The sequence below is a fragment of the Zygosaccharomyces rouxii genome (assembly GCF_000026365.1).
Source record: "Zygosaccharomyces rouxii strain CBS732 chromosome A complete sequence".
Taxonomy (NCBI): domain Eukaryota; kingdom Fungi; phylum Ascomycota; class Saccharomycetes; order Saccharomycetales; family Saccharomycetaceae; genus Zygosaccharomyces; species Zygosaccharomyces rouxii.
Genome location: NC_012990.1, coordinates 496683 through 516321, shown reverse-complemented (window position 1 = coordinate 516321; position 19639 = coordinate 496683). Strand labels below are relative to the sequence as shown.

General features: G+C 39.9%; 10 protein-coding genes and 1 non-coding gene across 11 annotated transcripts; 9 read left to right on the top strand and 2 right to left on the bottom strand.

Annotated features, from left to right (window-relative positions):
- Positions 1–364: 364 nt before the first annotated feature.
- On the top strand, positions 365–3196 carry KIC1 (putative serine/threonine protein kinase KIC1; the record flags this gene model as incomplete). Its single annotated transcript, XM_002494604.1, has 1 exon — positions 365–3196. The coding sequence occupies one exon, from the start codon at positions 365–367 to the stop codon at positions 3194–3196; it is 2832 nt and encodes a 943-aa protein (XP_002494649.1).
- A 196-nt stretch (positions 3197–3392) lies between these two features.
- Positions 3393–3464, bottom strand: ZYRO0A06424r. Its single transcript has one exon. It is a non-coding gene; the product is annotated as a tRNA-Glu (tRNA).
- A 1859-nt stretch (positions 3465–5323) lies between these two features.
- On the top strand, positions 5324–7870 carry SBE22 (Sbe22p; the record flags this gene model as incomplete). The annotated part of the gene is made up of 1 exon (XM_002494603.1): positions 5324–7870. The coding sequence occupies one exon, from the start codon at positions 5324–5326 to the stop codon at positions 7868–7870; it is 2547 nt and encodes an 848-aa protein (XP_002494648.1).
- Positions 7871–8267: 397 nt separating this feature from the next.
- YPQ2 (Ypq2p) lies at positions 8268–9158 on the top strand (the record flags this gene model as incomplete). The annotated part of the gene is made up of 1 exon (XM_002494602.1): positions 8268–9158. One exon carries the CDS (start codon positions 8268–8270, stop codon positions 9156–9158), a length of 891 nt encoding a protein of 296 aa, XP_002494647.1.
- A 362-nt stretch (positions 9159–9520) lies between these two features.
- Positions 9521–10504, top strand: GRE3 (trifunctional aldehyde reductase/xylose reductase/glucose 1-dehydrogenase (NADP(+)); the record flags this gene model as incomplete). Its single annotated transcript, XM_002494601.1, has 1 exon — positions 9521–10504. The coding sequence occupies one exon, from the start codon at positions 9521–9523 to the stop codon at positions 10502–10504; it is 984 nt and encodes a 327-aa protein (XP_002494646.1).
- Positions 10505–10670: 166 nt separating this feature from the next.
- YPT35 (Ypt35p) lies at positions 10671–11171 on the top strand (the record flags this gene model as incomplete). Its single annotated transcript, XM_002494600.1, has 1 exon — positions 10671–11171. The coding sequence occupies one exon, from the start codon at positions 10671–10673 to the stop codon at positions 11169–11171; it is 501 nt and encodes a 166-aa protein (XP_002494645.1).
- A 506-nt stretch (positions 11172–11677) lies between these two features.
- On the top strand, positions 11678–12715 carry TRR2 (thioredoxin-disulfide reductase TRR2; the record flags this gene model as incomplete). Its single annotated transcript, XM_002494599.1, has 1 exon — positions 11678–12715. One exon carries the CDS (start codon positions 11678–11680, stop codon positions 12713–12715), a length of 1038 nt encoding a protein of 345 aa, XP_002494644.1.
- Positions 12716–12910: 195 nt separating this feature from the next.
- Positions 12911–14092, bottom strand: CDC12 (septin CDC12; the record flags this gene model as incomplete). Its single annotated transcript, XM_002494598.1, has 1 exon — positions 12911–14092. The coding sequence occupies one exon, from the start codon at positions 14090–14092 to the stop codon at positions 12911–12913; it is 1182 nt and encodes a 393-aa protein (XP_002494643.1).
- A 1106-nt stretch (positions 14093–15198) lies between these two features.
- CAF20 (Caf20p) lies at positions 15199–15669 on the top strand (the record flags this gene model as incomplete). Its single annotated transcript, XM_002494597.1, has 1 exon — positions 15199–15669. One exon carries the CDS (start codon positions 15199–15201, stop codon positions 15667–15669), a length of 471 nt encoding a protein of 156 aa, XP_002494642.1.
- Positions 15670–15875: 206 nt separating this feature from the next.
- SCJ1 (Scj1p) lies at positions 15876–17009 on the top strand (the record flags this gene model as incomplete). The annotated part of the gene is made up of 1 exon (XM_002494596.1): positions 15876–17009. The coding sequence occupies one exon, from the start codon at positions 15876–15878 to the stop codon at positions 17007–17009; it is 1134 nt and encodes a 377-aa protein (XP_002494641.1).
- An 841-nt stretch (positions 17010–17850) lies between these two features.
- On the top strand, positions 17851–19431 carry GAS3 (putative 1,3-beta-glucanosyltransferase; the record flags this gene model as incomplete). The annotated part of the gene is made up of 1 exon (XM_002494595.1): positions 17851–19431. One exon carries the CDS (start codon positions 17851–17853, stop codon positions 19429–19431), a length of 1581 nt encoding a protein of 526 aa, XP_002494640.1.
- Positions 19432–19639: the final 208 nt, after the last annotated feature.

Below are 19639 nucleotides of genomic sequence, written 5' to 3'. Positions count from 1 at the left end.
CGATCTTATGATATTATCCTTCAAGCTCCATAAGCTTTTTGACGAAATAGTGAAAAATCATGTATAACGGACCTTCGATGAGATGTCAAAGAAGAATCAAGAACGTGAAACTATCACTGGCAAACACCACTTTGATCAGTGATCGCATCACATAGGAAAGTATTTGACATCTGCTAAACGGCTCTCATCCTACACCATACTACCAATTGGATTGGAAGGAAAGATTGCGAAGATTACGTGCCCTTGAGATTTCTAGAGACTGATTTCCATATACAGACACGAAGGTTAGTAATTAGAATCAGGTTGTGGTTAATTTATGGTTCTTAGTGATTGAAATTGAATTAGCCTTCTAATTTTGCCTGTCATGATGAAGAAGTCCAGTAATGAAGCAAGTGGCTCTAGCTCACTGGCTGTTCAGAGGCCGGATAACCAAGATGTCACTAGCGTTTTCAAAAGAACAGAAGTTATAGGTACAGGTAAGTTTGGTGTTGTCTATAAGGGACATCATGCACGTACTAAGCAAGTGTATGCCATCAAAGTGTTAAATTTGGATTCAGACGAAGATGAAGTGGAGGATGTACAGAGGGAAGTCCAATTTTTAGCTTCCATGAAACAAACTCCCAATATTACGCATTACTATGGCTCTTATTTAAAAGATACCACCCTTTGGATTATTATTGAATACTGTGCTGGTGGATCCCTAAGAACTCTACTTCGACCGGGCAAAATTGATGAAAAGTACATTGGAATCATCATGAGAGAAGTTCTAATAGCTTTAAAATACATCCACAAGGATAACGTTATTCATAGAGATATTAAAGCTGCTAATGTTTTAATCACCAATGAGGGACATGTAAAGCTTTGTGATTTTGGTGTAGCGGCTCAATTAAATCAATCAAGTCTGAAAAGGCAAACTATGGCGGGTACTCCGTACTGGATGGCACCTGAAGTTATCATGGAAGGTGTTTCTTACGACACAAAGGTTGATATATGGTCACTGGGGATCACTACGTATGAGATAGCTACAGGTAATCCACCATATTGTGATGTGGAAGCGCTTCGAGCCATGCAATTGATCACTAAATCTAAACCACCACGGTTAGAGGGTAGACACTATTCCCCCATGCTTAAAGAATTCATTGCCCTATGTCTTGATGAGGATCCAAAGGAAAGACTATCTGCTGACGATCTTCTGAAATCCAAACTCATCAAACATCACAGGACAGCCTCTACCACAGTTCTTAAAGAACTTATTACGAGGTACTTACTATTTAGGGATAAGACAAAGAGTAAAAGGAGTAGTGTTTCGATTTCAGAAGCTGACCAACCCGTTAACGACGCAGATGACGATGCCACTGATTCTCAGGATGAAGATGCTGAGGAATCATCTGATCCAAATGCCATGCAAGTGGAAATGAGGTGGGATTTTGATTCTTTAAGTTCTTCAGACTACATAATGGCAAATGATATTAACGTGGAAGAAATACCGGAAGAATCCGCTGTAGATTGGAAATCTCATTTCGATCAATTCAATTTTGCATACCCTGATGAAGAAAGGCACTACTACCAAACTGGTAATAATACAGGGAAACTCGTTTACCAAGGTACTACTATGGGTAAAAGTCATCCAAGTATGGGGGTTAGCAATTCCACTTTAAATGCATTCCCCACCAATAATAATTCCACGGCTCAACCGGGGAAAATGTTTAAAAGTAGCCATACAAATTCTACAGGGATCAATGGATCTCATAATTCCAATACTGCAAACAACAGTAGTAAGAAGACCGAGGCTAAGGCACCTAAAAAGTTGATGGAATTATTTGAAGATAATGATGTAATTAATGAAGAAGAGGATGGTGATCCGAAGGAATTATCAAGAATTAACAAAAATTTACCGAATGATTTAGCCGGAAGACCCCATGCTGTTCTAATGAATGGTGCAGCTTACCATAGCCAAAGTACACCTGCTCTACCACAACTGCAAACAAAATTCAATAAACCACCTAAGGGCCCCACAAGTGCGGTGACTACAACGGCGCCAACCCCAATTGAAATCGAAATTCCCGAAGAATTACCTACCAGCACTACTACACCATCTGCAATACCATCTGCATTACCGTCCTCACTTTCTTCCGTTTCAATGGACCCGTTGGCTCAACCACAGCCGGTAGTAGCAACTAATCTTACAAAACCGAGATCTTCAACTGTCTCTTCACATAAGCAGCCTTCGAGTATCAGTGGCAGAATTCCTGGTGGTAGAGATATGCCTGGGAAGATACCTGAGGAAATACCAAGAAGGGCTAGTGGTGGTGCTGAAAATAGTTCGGATGGCTCAATTAGTAGCGGTATGCATGGGGTGAACAACGGTACTGCTGCAATGAAGCTTCCATTGAGGACACCTTCACCTTCAAAAGTACTAAACAACTACATGAACTCGCCAACAAAGAAGCCTGGAAGTTCACCAACGGGGTCCGGCCCCCCTCCAACAATGAAACCTGTAGGTACTAATAATGAAACCAAAGACGTACTTTTACAGCCCTTAAACAATGGCAACCCGACATCTTCCAACAACGCAAACACTGGAACTGCAGATAAGGAGACTAGTAGAGTAAATCGAGATTTCAAACGTAATAATCCAAATTTAAAACTCCATATGCCATTACCTACGCCGATGGTGGCAACTAAACTACTTGATTCTACGGATCTACAATCTGCAGGACCACCAAGCAGTGATAACATTAATCAATTCGGATTTAATACAAGTACCGTCTCGAATGTGCCAGTATCAATGACACCAATTAGTGAAAAGCATATGGATTTTGGAAATAGAACTAGGAGAAGTCAAAGCGTTGCCAATAGGAAAAATTCACAAAGTGCAGATCCTGTACTCCCCGTAACGACAAGTATTACGAACGCCAATAATAACGCTACTGGTAGCTCACCTGCTGTGGCTACACCGTTGAATTCAATGGCTAGTCAATTGATACCGCCGCCATCTGATTTTCTAAGTCTTGATCTTTTCCTAGATATGAATACAGACGCCGGTGGATACACGTTTATTGATCGTAAACCATCGATGCTGGATAAATTGGAAAGCTTACTCAAGATGTATGAGGATGGGTTGCCTGTATTAGAAGACGCATTGAAGAAACAGTTACTATCCATGGATACGACTTATGAAGATAGCGGTCATTAAAAGTTTTACAAAAAAAAAAAAACAGAAAAAAAAAAAAAATTCAATTAGGTATATTAGAGGTTGGTTAGAATTTTAGTTTTACGTTTTACATATTTTAATGCATTAGGTTATAGGATAGTCAGCTATTTAAAAAAAAGGAAACAATATCCGTCACTACAGGTTTGCACAGTAGGTTGAAAGGACTTGAAAAAAAAAATTCCGATACGGGGAGTCGAACCCCGGTCTCCACGGTGAGAGCGTGATGTGATAGCCGTTACACTACATCGGAAGAAGACTCTAAATACAGGAGCATCCAAATACCATAACACTACATAGAAACGCGTGATATATCAACAACCCACGTCCAATTACAGACATGTAAAAATGTAACGCTCTTTGAAAACATAGAAAGTAATACTTGCTTAGGAGAGTACGAAACCATTATGCGCCTTGTCGTCTTACCTATTTAATTACTCGGCCTACAAGGTTTAGCGTTCCTCTTGTGCTGCCCGCTACCAGAATCGTCTTCATGCTCCCCATACATCTCATGTCTTTCTAATTTGGGAAAAAGGGACATGTCCTAATTGTCGATGTACGTTTCAAACACGGTCAAGACAAGAATTAAATAGGAATAGGAGATCCGAATACCTTTAATTAGAAACGTTGTCATTGCGCTAAGTTGGAGTTAATGCATGGATCATCCCAATACGGGCACTTAAAGTCAAATTTCTAAAGCAATCGCCTAAGAGACCAAAACTACCAAGCTCCGATTTTATCACATTAAACAGAATTATATTTCCCCATATTGACTGTTGACATTTGTGGTAAAATAATTTGTCTTGAGCGGCTAGGCTAAGTCTTATACAGTTGCTTATCCTGTATTATCGACCGTTCTTTCTATTTTTTTCCGCACTTTTAATATAAAAGGGACAACAGATTGAGGTTTACTACAAGAACAGACATACTCCTGATCCAAGCAGACTTAGCTGCCGCACAAGCTCGCGCTTTAGTGCACACATTCGTACGCATACTCGTACAAATTCTTATCTATATAGTTCACATGTCTGTGCTTGCCGCTAAGGGTTTTAGCCCTGAAATGTACTTCAGTCTCAGACCAACTTCCCCTGCTAGTTTCTAACCATTACAGAAATACTACGATCAGGAACGTAGAAATCCTGCAATAGATGTCGGGTGGGGCCCTGGCATACCTCCATTCCAAAGAGCTCCAGGTAAATCATTTGAATTCCTGGGTTCTGAATGTGAGAGACTACTATAAGAAGGATTTACCAGGCGTTGATCCTAGGTCGATCCCCCTCTACATGTTCAAGGATCTTATCTTGGGGGACATCCAAGAATACATAAAGAGATGGTGCGATCACCATAGTATGGCAAAAGTCCAACCCGGACCTGCTGAGGACATTGTTGATTGGTGTCCTCGACAAGCTAGACAGCTGTACCCTAAAATAAGCGGAGATTCATCGTTAAAGGTCGTCTGGAGAACTTTCTATATGTTGAAAGTGAGATCGATTTCGGCCACCCACACACCTAGAGCGGATATAACGCGTAAATATCGCCCCAGTGACGCGACGCGTCAATGTGTCCTGTTTTGTCCATAAAACAAACAAAGGCGGCTCACCGTTTTCGGTAATACTTTCTTTTTCTATCTTTTTTATAGTAAAGTAAAACATGCGGAAAGCAAAAGATCTATAAACAATCAATTAGTTAACATTAGCAGTTAAACCGAAACCGAATAATTCCAACGATCTGAAATACTCGAATTGACAGCTTAAAACATACTCCATTTCTTCGAAAAGGTTTTGGATTCGCCTCATATAATTCTCTCCTTATCTTCTAAGAGGTGTAGAAGCAGAAATACAAACGGAGAAAATCTATTCAGATATACATACTCGTTGTCTAGCAAAGGAGAATCGTTACAGCAGCAAGCAGAGCTACGACAGCTACGACGGCAACAACAACGACGACAAAAATATAAAACAACAATACCAAAGTGTTTTGATTTTCGGTCCCATTCTGTCTCTCCCAAAGGACAGATTGCTAAAATATCCCTTAGATTGACTTTAAATTAAGAGATCAACCCTATACCGTACCATAACATAGATCGCATACGATACCATCGTAAGAGATCTGATGACTTCGAAGTTAGAAACTTTAAGAGAGGTTAGTCCACCCGATCTCACAAGAGATCTGAAGAATAATTCCACTACCGGTACGACCAATAGCAGCACCGGCACCAATAATAATAAGATGGTTGGGTTGGGTCTTGGTAGGAGGCCCAGTGATAATTTATTGTTGAACATGACAGCTTTAGAGGGATTAGATCTAAATGAAAAAGATTTTTCCGCATTATCAACACCACCACCAAAGAAAAATTTCATTCAGAAGAGTGAAAGACCGATTTCAAATGATTCGATCGCAACACGTACAACGGAATTGTTTAGTGCCACCTCATCAGATGTTAATAGTGGATCTTCATCAATTGATAATGAGCAGGATATAAAGGAAAGGACTGCTGAAACTATTGTACCAACGATGGATCAAGAAGTTTCACAAGCTGACGAATCAATGGTTTCCACAGATGGTGATGACAGTCATAACTCACCACCACGTCCCTTTTTACAACAACAACAACAACAACATCATCATCATCAACAACAACATCATCAAGAGCCTCAAAAACCAATACTGCCCCCAACGCAGCAACAGCAAAGAAACCAATACATTTTTAGCAATGGTAACAGGGCAAAGTCGCAGGTTGCACTAAGGCCACCCCCATTACATCGAGAAATGATGGAAATGGCACAACCACCTCAAGTACCGATGGGACCATCATTATATGGCCATTCGAATAGTACGTCTGCTATCTTACCGAACAAAACACCTCTAACACCATCTCAAAGGTATAGGTTGCGCAAAGCTCAGAATGAAAGTGCTTTGCGCAAATCAATTCGTAAGAAGGAGAAATTTTATGATGAACAAGAAACAAACTCTCAACTGAAAAATGATAATTTTGACGCTTCACTGGTTTGGAACGTCCCAATGGCATCCTTTTCTAATAGTTCATTTCTGGAGGTTGCCGATTTACAAGTAGGTCATCACAACCATCACAACCCTCATCCTCATAACCATCCGCATAACCATAATATTCATAATATGAACAAGAATACGAATAACACTAATCCTCATCGAACAAACAATCGGTCTAAGCACACCAGAAATTTGTCTGATCCATTCCATGAAAATAGTAATAAATCAATGACATCAAATGGTGCTGGTAACAATAAAATACATCCTCATCATCACAGTTATCCAAAAGGTTTACCACAACCAGGCGCCAACTTATCATTTTTAAATTTTTATGATATGCCCACTTCACCAATACCAGGTCTTAGTAAAACAAGTGATTTCGAGTACATGCAGCAGACAAGTTCCAATTTAACAAACATTTATGAAAATAGCTCCCATAATTTATCAAAAAGCAAACTTACTGAAAGGACGGCATCAACAGATTTTTTACCCTTAGAATTTAAAACTGCAAGCGATCTCGGATTTGAAGACTTACTATTGGTCAGTGAAAATAAACTAGAAGTGACATCGCATTCAAGGCCAAGTTGGTTACCTCCAAAAAGTCCAGAAGAAAGGAAAATGCATGAGGAACAAATCTCGAAATCGACAAGTATGGCATCGATCGAACAATTGGATAGAAATAAAGAAAAGGAAGGAAGAATCATTAAAAATGAAACCAATAGGCAGAAGTACGTTCTTTTACTAGATAGAGGTATTACACGCAATTCCTCTTTACAAAGTCTAAGGAAAATCGTTTGGGAAACCGCATTGACTGATGAAGTTCGTTATAACGTTTACGATGAAGTTTTGCAAAGTGACGCTCGTGCAGTGACGGCTCATTATTTAGAACCATACCAAGATATGATGGATTTATTGAATAAAATGGATTTCCCAACTGCAAAGGAAAAAGAGATAGAACAATTGATAGACAGTGGTGTTCGTAATAAGTTGTCAGGTCAACAAGACGAAATTTCACCAGAATTATTGCTGATGTTAAAACTAAAATCAATCTCAAGACAAGGTTTACAACCGGGTGATGAGTTACTTTTCCATCATTTCTTACAGAGTAATTCATTTACCGATTTACAACAAGTTTGGGAAATGGGCAATTTGGTCCAAATGATATGTTTTAATGATATTTGCAAAGAAAAATACGATTCCCGTATCTTGAATCCAAGAGGTATTGTTGCACACTACTTGCTAAGATCGGACGATTTTAAGGAGGAGTTTAATGCAACCGCATTGAACTCTACAACCTGGTGGAACGTACTACAACGTGTAAGTCATAAACTATTCATGTGGATAATTGACATTATCGTGGTTGCCAACAATCAATGCTTTAAGAAGTACCCAATAGTAAAGGAAGATTTCCAAGGTAAGAGTTGGGAATACTACCGTTCCAAACGTGTAGTAAACAATTACAAGATTTTACTGGCATTTGCTCTTAACGTTTTACTGAATTACCACTTTGGATTTAACGATTTAAAACTACTTTCAAGTCTTGACGATCCAAATTTTGCCATACCGATGCCCCTAGATCATTTGCTGGATGCCGACGCCATTAATTCGATGTTTATTCGTAAATGGCTTCATTACTACAAAAAGTTTTAAACAACGAGAAACATAGCATTTCTCCTTAATGCATTTACTATTATTTTTTCACATTCCATTCTTCCTCTTCTCTACCTTAAGAGAAGACGAGGAGTAGTACCGGTTTTATTCTCCGAATACTTTTAGTTTCTCATTATTCAACGTTAATGGTTTTATATATATATGATAAAGAAAAGACAAACGAAAAGAAATAGAAAACCCCAAAGGAACCGAGTAACTTGGACTTATTTTCTTTGCTTATTTCGTTCTGTATATACGTCGTTTTTTCATCCATCGCGATGAGCCTGTAAAAATACAATCGAATGTAACTACTACTCTTACAGCCATTACAATAAATTAAAGACCAAAAAAAAAAAAAAAAATTACAAAGGGAAACCACTAGCCAAATATCCTGAGCATGTCCTGTAGCCACAGTGTCTGGCCCTGGGTCTCTAGCGCCAATGGTGTGGCATCATTTGCATTATCATTTGTATCACTTTTCCCCCAAATTATAGAAACCTATAGGGATAAAACGGTTGCCGGTTTATCACCTTTATTCCTGCTGGCATGGGTCTGCGGTGATATTACTTCGCTACTCGGTGCTGTATTAACCAATCAACTTACCTTCCAAATCGTATTGGCATTTTATTTCTTACTTAACGACCTATTCGTATGTGGCCAGTACTACTACTATGGAATACTGCATGGCAACCAACTGGCAACAGCAGGCCATGAGTCCAAGATTTCCTATCAAGAAGGAACTCAAAACAACGACGATCACCACCACCACCACCACTCGCCAACACAACGTTCCAGCTCTCCCGGTCTTTGGCAAAGATTTTTATCGACTTTCTTCTTAATTGGCGTTTCAAACGCCCTCCCGCTAGTCTACCAAGAACCAGGGAATGCACCCCCATCTGCACCACTACCGTCACCTGAAAGCCCGCTCGGTACAACCCTATCATGGGTCGGCGCATCTTTTTACGTTGGGGCACGTATCCCACAGCTCATCAAGAACTACAGACGCAAATCTACAGACGGTATTTCTCCTCTACTGTTCGGCACAACACTATTGTGCAATTTGACTTACAACTTCAGCATCCTGTCGAGCTGTGATTTCATCGATTCTTCAGACAAATCGGCGTTCCTCTGGAATGCGGCGCCTTTTATTGCTGGTAGTGCAGGTACAGTGGCATTCGACGTCCTCTACTTCTACCAACACTACGTCCTCTATTCGGATGATTTGCACTACAGAGAGGCATTGACCAACCACCATGAAGATGACGAAAGAGCGCCTTTGCTGGAATAGTGACTCTATGTCGAGCGGAGTTAACTCGAGCGGAGTTTTCTATAAGGCGCAACTGTGTGTTATGTAAAATTATACATAGAATCGAGCATGGGATGAATCCAGCGCTTCATAATATCATGCCGTTATTGTTGCTTACAACCAATTGGGTAAAATTCAAGCGATCCGAATGGAACATGGTTCGAATCAATTCCTTGTCGAACCCTACCTCCCCCCTTACTCGCGAAGTTGTGGTTCCTTAACACCTCTCCCCAATGTATAAAAACCAGGGTCTATTCAGGTCTTTGAGAAATACTCGACCAAGAAATACCTCGTAACTAAGGAACTTTACTACAGAAAGTTTAAAACTATAGATTATAATAAAAATGGCAAGTGTGGTCGCTTTGAACAATGGTAACAAGATGCCCCTAGTGGGTCTAGGTTGCTGGAAGATTCCAAACGAAACTTGTTCCCAGCAAATCTACGATGCCATCTCTGTTGGCTACAGAGTATTCGACGGTGCTCAAGACTATGGTAATGAGAAAGAAGTCGGTGAAGGTGTCCGCAGGGCTATCAAAGACGGTTTGGTGAAGCGTGAAGAATTGTTCGTCGTTTCAAAGTTGTGGAACTCTTTCCACCACCCTAAGAACGTTAAGTTGGCTCTAAAGAGAACTTTGAGTGACATGGGCTTGGACTACTTGGACTTGTTCTACATCCATTTCCCAATTGCCTTGAAGCCTGTTTCCTTCGAAGAGAAATACCCACCAGGATTGTACACCGGTGAAGCTGACGCCAAGGCAGGTGTTCTATCTGAGGAACCAGTCCCTATCCTAGACACCTACAGAGCATTGGAAGAATGCGTTGAAGAAGGTTTGATCAAGTCCATTGGTGTCTCCAACTTTTCCGGTTCTATTATGCTTGATTTGCTCCGTGGTGCTCGTATCCCACCAGCAGCTCTACAAATTGAATTGCACCCATATTTGACTCAAGAAAGATACGTCAAGTGGGTTCAATCTAAGGGTATCCAAGTCGTTGCATACTCTTCGTTTGGTCCTCAATCCTTTGTTGACATTGGCTCTGAAGTTGCAAAGGCCACACCACCACTATTTGAGCACGATGTGGTTAAGAAGATTGCTGCTAAGCACAACGTTTCCACCTCTCAAGTTCTATTGAGATGGGCCACTCAACAAAAGGTTGCAGTCATTCCAAAGTCAAGCAAGAAGGAACGTTTGAGACAAAACTTGTTGGTTGACCAAGAAGTCACCTTAACCGGAGATGAAATTAAGGAGATTTCTGGTCTAAACAAGAACTTGAGATTCAACGACCCATTCACCTGGAGTGAAAAGACTCCATTCCCTATTTTTGATTAGAATCGTATGTAGTATGTTTATGCCTTTTTAGTCTAAGTGATGAACCAGATGTTTGATATGAGCTGATTGAATAACAAAACTTTGACAGGGGAGAGGAAACATAAGACCGTAGCGGGAGGGAAGGGACAGCAGAAAAACCTCAAAGGACCACTAAGATATCGTTATTATGAATAAGGTTGACATTTTAATGCCTGAGCCCATCTCTTTGATGGATGACGAGTCTCAAGTGCGCAATTTGAATCAGATTTACAGTCTTCAAAGATGCCAGGTTAGTGATTGCACTATAGTTAATGGGGAAAACGGTACAAAGTTTGCAGTTTGGAAGATAACATTACTACTACATCCCCAAGATACTGCTTCACAACAGGTTTATTACCCCCGAGTGGAAACGTTCAGACGTTACAGTGATTTTTGTCAATTAAGAGAGCAGTTGATAAAACGTTGTATCGATGAGCAGAGACCCAACATAGATGTACCTGAGTTACCACCGGGTGTGAAATGGTACGATGTGTGGCGTTACCAAGAAATCAATTTGAACCGTAAGTGGTTGTCGAAGAGACGTCAAGGATTAGAATTCTTCCTAAACCACGTTCTCTTGAATGGGGAACTGATATCACTAGCAAGAGACCTAGTGGTGAAATTTCTAGAGCCACCACAAACGGACTAACAAGACCCTAGGATGATTTACGGACTTTCACTACATGCTGCGTCAGTGTGTCGTCGAACAAATGTACATGCAATCGTAGAAAGAACAAAAAAAAAAAAAAAAGAGGACAATATCTATACAAGAATTTATGAGAATCTTATTCATCACATCACAATAATCTGCAGTGAATCTCGTTCAGTATTAAACTTTTAAGGAATTTCTTTTTTGTTTTTTGACTTTTGTTCATCAAAGTTCACCATTAGTTATGTTACTCAGATTCCATGCAGAGGTATTAAAAATTGAATCCAGATAAACGATTACTATTCAATACATCGAAACCTTCAATTCTAATCATTTTAACTAATCTCGAACTCGTTTAGAGGTGCACCACTATTTTGACTTGATTATTCGATTCAACCGTGCTAGTTAGTAATCGCTGTACGTCGGCCGGACTTCACCCCGGAAGCAAAGTGAAAAAATCTTACCAAGCACTCTCGATGAACTACAAGATATAAAAGAGAGAGTTTATGTTGGTTAATTCAGGTCGCACTCTCTTCAGTAGAGCATCAAGCACAACAAGCACAACAAACACAATAATTAAAAGAATGGTTCACAACAAAGTCACGATCATCGGTTCCGGTCCAGCTGCCCACACTGCAGCCATCTATTTGGCAAGAGCTGAAATCAAACCAACTCTTTACGAAGGTATGATGGCTAACGGTATTGCTGCTGGTGGTCAGTTAACTACTACTACTGATATCGAGAATTTCCCAGGTTTCCCACAAGGTCTTCTAGGATCTGAACTTATGGACCGTATGAAGGAGCAAAGTGTCAAATTTGGTACTGAAGTCATTACCGAAACTATCTCTAAGGTGGATTTGTCTTCTAAGCCTTTCAAATTCTGGACTGAATTTAACGAAGATGGCCCTGCCAACACTACCGATGCCATGATCCTGGCAACTGGTGCCTCCGCTAGAAGAGTGAACCTACCAGGTGAAGAAACTTACTGGCAACAGGGTATTTCTGCCTGTGCTGTCTGTGATGGTGCAGTTCCTATCTTCAGAAACAAGCCATTGGCCGTTATCGGTGGTGGTGATTCCGCTTGTGAAGAAGCTGGATTTTTAACCAAATACGGTTCCAAGGTGTACTTGCTAGTTCGTAAGGACCATCTACGTGCATCTACTATCATGCAAAGACGTGTACAAAAGAACGACAAGATTGAGATTCTATACAACACTGTAGCAGTGGAAGCAAAGGGTGATGGTAAGTTGTTGAACACCCTACGTATCAAGAACGTCAAGGAAAACCAAGAAAGTGATCTACAAGTCAACGGTCTGTTCTACGCCATCGGTCATACCCCAGCTACTTCTATCGTCCAAGGTCAAGTGACTACCGATGAGAGCGGATACATCAAGACTATCCCTGGTACTGCTGAAACCAACGTTCCAGGTTTCTTTGCCGCTGGTGACGTCCAAGACTCTAAGTACAGACAAGCTATTACTTCTGCAGGTACTGGTTGTATGGCTGGTTTGGATGCCGAAAGATACTTGTCATCTTTGGAATAAATTAATCATAATGGTGGTGCAAAATCAAATTTTTAGATAAATATAGAGATTACGTGTTCAAATAGATAAACTAACTGATATTAACGATTTCTTTTCTTTTCTTTTTTTTTTTTTTTTTTTTTTTCTTCTGTTGGATATTATTCACTAATAAACACGAATAAGTACATATAGATATATATATGTATATGTAAATTTCTAATGCTTCTGTAATTGTAACTTCCTAACTTGTTCCTCTAACTTCTTTAGTTTATTTTGCATTTCTTCCAAATCACCATTTAGTCTAATGCTTTCATTAACGATATTTTGTTCCCATTGTCTAAAACGTTGTTCTTCGGCCTTAACTTGATCTGTGAAATATTTCTTTAGAGCATTTTCCTCCTCCTTATATTTAGGATTATGGGACAACTTTCTGGCCGGTGCTCTGACCGGTAATGCTGGATCATTATCTTCTGCATGACCTTCTAATCTTAAACGTCTGTAAGTTTCATAATGTAATTCTTCAGTGGTCAAAATCAGATCTAATAGATTTGTTCTTAACAAAAGGGATCTTAATTTACGGAAATCACAGTGTAAATCGTTTTCCACTTCAACTAACCCCCATGGATATCTTCTACCACTCACTAATGATCCTGACCCATTGTCATATTTTTCTTCAGATCCGATTACTGCAAATGGCATCGATTCAATCAATTGTCTAGCATGTTCGACAGCAGCAGCATCTTGTGATAAAACAGAGCCTTCATCTCTGTTCAATGGCGGTGTAAAGATTCTAATCTCCTGAGCTTCAATCACCTGTCTAATACGAAGTTTGAAACTTTGCAGCTCAGCTGCACTTAAAGTATCACTTTTGGCAATAACTGGAATCAAATTGGCTCTGGTGGAAATTCTCTTCATAGTTTCAATATCCAATGGTTTTAATCCATGGCCAGTTGGACGAATAAAGTAAAGAACTGCATGAACTCTCAAGTCATATTTAACATCTCTGTAAGGTTGTTGTTCTTGACGCATGTATGAATCGTGTTGATCATCGATAAAATCCACAATTGGTTGCCATGCTCGATTATTATTAACATTATCGCCGAATCCCGGTGTGTCTATCACGTTAACACGTAGTGTGAAGTTTTTCTCTTCCAAAAGAGCTCTAAGGATATCAATTTCAACAGTTCTTTTCACGGGATGATGTTTTCTATTACCATGTCCTTCTCCGTGTTTTAGAGTAGTTTGGAAAAGTGTATTGATAAAGGTAGTCTTACCAAGGCCACTTTCACCACAAACCATAATGGTGAGTGAACCACCATTATCACTAACAATTTTATACCTTTGATTAGGTAAATTGGAAATACCAATTGATGGTAAGGGAGCACTCTCAATTGTCATGAAGATACGTTAAAAGAAATCTAATGTGGCGAATATAATTGAACTGGGTAAAGGGTAAAATGAGGTTAATCGTAGAGACGAGCTTAGTGCTAATTTGAATAGAATTGGCTTGATTATGTGAGTACCAACACGTCAATTTTTCAAGTTCGTTAGATCAGATTCACTTGTTGTTTTATTTTTTTCCTCTCTTTGGCGTAACGCGAATGGGAGTCACATCGTACGTTTTATGTTACCCGGTGTCTATAGCTAGCTGGACAGTACCGGGGTAGACCGGACAGCAAGTCCGGACAACCCGGGTATGTCCGGATACATCGGCGGCTAGAAGAAGATGAAGAAGTAGTACAGCGACAACAACAGCAACAGCAACAATAACAACAATAACAACTACACCACAGAACAATTTTTCAGCACTAGCTCTGTATCATGAGGCTCTCTTTTCCTGTTCTCCCTGCGCTGATTCTTTTTCCGCTTACAGGGTAGACGAACGCCGAGTATTATATATATATAAAATTAGGGAGCCTCGGCGGTTACAGAACTTGAACCTCTTCTTGTCACTCCTATAAACAAGACACAAAGATTGTAAAAGGGACTGCGAAACGAATATTCTAGTGTATGGGAGAAAGCGAATGATTCTCAAACCCGTCTCAATCTTACCCGCCAGAACTACAAACTCAGCATACAATCAGTACGAGTCCCCAATGACGAGATCAAAGGCCTTAAAAAGATGTTAAAGGATGCACATACCAAGAGAAACTCAAAGGCGCCTAACTCCCCCAATGGCAACGCTGTCTCCAATGTTCATAGGTCAGTCACGATGCATTTTAAGAGGAATTGGTACAATAAATATAAATGCGCAGGTACAACACAATTCTAAATGAATCTGGCATAGATAAAACTCCCTTATGCTTTCTACTCTGGTTCCATTTGATTTAACATTAGCCATCAGTGAAAAGTTTCTACTTTGCCGGGTAATACGGCACCGAAAAGTTTTAAAGATTTTGGAAAATTCAGCCATAGTAAATACACTTAAGACTCGAGCATTGTAAAATTGCATAGAAATCCCAATTCACAAATAAGCGTTAAGCGTTAAAGAGAGATTGATCATAATGGTTAGATACACTATTGAGGAATTATTACAACTAAAACCAAGTGAAGCCTTGACTCCAAACTTCGATGCGGTTGAGTTCAGAGCTATGATTGAAAAAGTTAAGCACTTACAAGCTTTGAAGGAAGAAGAATTCGGTCATTTTGGTCACTTCAACCGCAGAAGATCATCACATCACCATGGCAAGCCAAAGGTTAAACACACCAAACCTAAGGTAACTATTGATTCTGATGGTTGGTCTACTTTTGAAGCTAATAAGAAGGGAAGCGGTGATGAAGAAGAACAAGAAAAGCCTGCCCGTGAAAGTGCTCCACAACCAACAATTGCCCAAGAAACTATAAAAGTCAAACCAAACAACAAAAACATTTCTTCTACCAAACCAGCAGATGCTAAAGATATTGTAGCTGATAAGCCAATTCAATCTTTCAACGCATTTGCAGCTCTTGAAAGTGAAGAGGAAGATGATGAGTGAAATGAGATCCTCTTGTTCTCCTGATTATAACAAAATAATCTGTATGTAAATGTTAAACCAAGTAGATATTTTATTAAAATACTTTTTTCCTTATTGACAACTCATCCATGCATGTAATATGACAAGGCGCCTTAGAAGATCGTTAAAACTAAGTTTTACAAAAGAATCAAGAGTTTGAAAAGTATCGTAATATCTACCTGTCCACGATGCTGTTTTTACTGCTGATATCACAGCTATTGACAGTACTGGCTCTAGCTCAAGATTACTATTCAATTCTCGGATTAAACAAGGATGCTTCTGATAAAGATGTTAAATCTGCCTATAGACAACTATCCAAGAAGTACCATCCTGACAAGAATCCTGGCGACGAAAGTGCTCATCAAAGATTTATAGAAGTCGGTGAAGCCTATGAAGTGTTGAGTGACCCTGAAAAGCGTGGAATTTTTGACCAGTATGGTGCAGATGGGCTCAAGAACGGCGCTGGTGGTGGTGGTGGTCCTGGTGGCGGATTTGGTGGATTCCATGATCCCTTTGATATCTTTGAACAAATGTTTAACCGTGGTGGCGGCGGTGGTGGATTTGGTGGTGGATTTGGTGGTATGCATAGAGGCAAGGGACCAAGTCTACGTGTACATGAAGAATTATCACTAAAGGACTACTACAGTGGTACAGGCGTTGAATTTGAGCTAATGTTAAATGATATCTGTGACCACTGTGAAGGTAGTGGATCTGAAGACGGAAAAGTGGAAACTTGTCCAGATTGTGGCGGCCAAGGTATTCTGATTCAAATAATTAGAATGGGTATAATGACTCAAAGGATCCAGCAACCATGTGGACGTTGTAGTGGTAGAGGTCACATCATAAAGAACCAATGCAAAGCTTGCGGAGGACACAAAGTCGTTAAAAAGCCAAAATCATTCCAAGTTGAAGTACCTGCAGGGGCTCCTAGAGATCATGTCGAAGTTAGGCACCAAGAAGCTGATCAAAGTACTGATATGGAGGCAGGTGATATCTTTGTAGAGTTTACAGAAAGCGACAAGAATAATATGGGTTACAGAAGAAGAGGTGACCATTTGTTCCGTACCGAAGTTCTAAGTGCTAGAGAGGCATTGGCAGGTGGCTGGTCAAGGGAAATTGAATTCCTTGACGATGCAAAGAAAGTTAAACTACAAAGGCCAAAGGGTAACATTGTCCACCACGGTGAAATTGAACAAATCCCAGGGTTTGGTATGCCCAAAGGTAGTAGTGGTAAATCCTTTGGTGATCTTTTCGTTGAATACGCTGTTGTAATGCCTGCGCAATTCAAGCAAACTAACCAGTGGATAAGAGATGAGTTGTAAATAATGAATAGTATAGATTACATTTAAGAGCTTTCTGTAGCAAGAATGAATGACCAGCTGCATCAGATTTTTTTTAATAGGCGGTCCAGAGGAGAAAGGCCTCCGGTCCATTATCAGCAGCTGGAGATACTTCTTGCATAAAATTGTTCTGCCATACGTCAAATATTTGAGAGAATCAAACTCGCCAGGGCATCGAACCTCATCCATTGAAGAATAAGATGACGCCAGCAAGAACGTATGGTATAATAAATTGATTCCCTTGTAGTTTTCCAGACAAAAGTGAACTTTAAAGGAGGTCAATGTTGATGGAACTTGAGTCCAATTTTAAAGTACCGTTTCTGCTCGTACAAGAAGATATGAAAAAATATGAAAAAAATTTCACCTCATAGTAGGTATAAAAAGGAGCACATAGTCGCAACAACTTTCCACCACCTCTCTTCTTTCTTCTTAACTCATCATCGCCAAAAAAAACTGAAACTTCCGGATTACCAAGCATAGGCAATTTTGTATTCCATATGTCTATTGTATAAATGGGTGGAAGAAGAAAAAATCACCTGATGTCCCAGCAATGGGGCAATTAATCCAGAATGTAGCCTAGGTTTCTCAGCCTGGTGGTCTGCATTTTGGTTCGCTTCAGGTGTATATTTATTTGAAATGTTTCCGTCCCTTGTAGCTGCGACTTAATACTCTACGGATGTTTCTTCGCGTGTCAGTGTGACGCTGGCATTTGGGAGAAATAATATTGAAATAAAATAAAATAGAATAAAATAATCTTGAACATAAAAGAGCAGTGGTCAGAGGATATATCGTCTTGCATGTATTCTCAGTCTCGTCTCGACCAATGCTTTCACTTATACAAATTTTAGTGTTAGTCTTGGCGGTTCCTGTAAGGGCTGTATTGCCTCTGCAGATTCAAAATCATCGATTTATCAAGGCCACATCTGCAGAGAATAATGCTCGGGATAATGAAATCTATTTTGTCAAAGGGATAGATTACCAACCCGGAGGTTCCTCAGGTTTCAATTCCTACGGTGTGCATGACACTTTATCAGAACCTTCACAATGCGCTAGAGACATATATGCATTCCAACAATTGGGGATTAATACGATTCGAATTTATCAGTTGAACCCTTACTTAAATCATGATGAATGTATGACGATGCTGAACAATGCCGGGATTTATGTTATTCTAGACGTCAATAGCGGTAATGTTGGTGAACATCTAAATAGAGCAGATCCAGAAGGGACTTACAACGCCGATTATTTGAGCAGAGTCTTTAAATTTATCGAATCATTCAAAAATTATCCCAACGTTCTCGGATTCTTCTCTGGTAATGAGGTGATCAACGACGATAAGGACTATGCAGAAATTGATCCACCATTCCTACGTGCTCTACAGCGCGATATGAAGCAATACATTTCAAGGCATTGCGACAGAACCATCCCGGTTGGATATTCAGCTGCTGATAATACAGCTCTGAGATTAGCGACTTTCAAATATCTACAGTGCAATTCCTGGGATGGTACAAGTGTTTCTGAAGAACTAGACGAATCTCGATCTGATTTCTACGGACTTAACAGTTACCAGTGGTGCTCAGGAAGTTCCAACTGGCAAAATTCTGGTTACAGGGAATTGGCCCAAACTTTCAACGATCCTAAGATTCCCGTAATATTCTCAGAATATGGATGTAATCAGAATTCGCCGAGAACTTTTGACGAGGTGTCTCAGGGTTTATACGATGGATTGAAAGACACATTTTCTGGCGGACTAATCTACGAATTTTCAGAGGAAGCCAATAGTTATGGTGTGGTATGCATTGATGATGAAGACAAATCCCTAACGTACAAGAAGGATTTTGAAAATTTAGCTTATCAATTCAGCCAACTCGATTTACCGCGAACGAAACAATTCCAACTGTCTAATTCTAGTGTCAGTAAATGCGATGCCGCTGCAATAAAAGCCGTCTACAAGAAATTCGGAACCAAAGATTTTGAGATCCCTGATCAACCGGCTGATATTACATTTATGATTGAACATGGCGTCGGTGATGTGACCCCAGGTTCCATCATTGGCAATTACTCAAATCCTAAAAAATTAGATTACGAAGTTAAAGACGTCAAGGGTAAACGTGTCGATGCAACTTTAACGTGGGAGAAGAGCAACAAAATCAACGAATTTTATCATAAGGCGGGAACCTCGAACCGAACGTTTAAAGCTCCCATTATTACTTCTTCCGTCTTTCAACGGAGGAACTCCTCCACTAGACCCTCCACAACATCCTTGTCCTCGAAAGAATTACGTACTACTACTTTGAAAGCTACAACTTCAGAAATCAAGAAAAGTAAAGCCCAAGCCGCCGAGTTGCAGGTCACAGGTGGCACTATAATTGGATTAGTAGCAGTTCTATTATCAATTGTATAATGATTATAATTTCCTAACCCTATAAAACACCTATGAAAATCCGTATAATTCTTTATAATATATTATTCTTAGCGGTAGCCGCTCTTTGAAGCCTTAGCTCTTAGAAAGCTTTCAGACTTAATGCTGTACATACTGGCACGGTAAGAAAGACCGGCAACAGTGGCAACATAACCGGCAAACAATGCTCCCATGTTTTTAGCGTTGATAG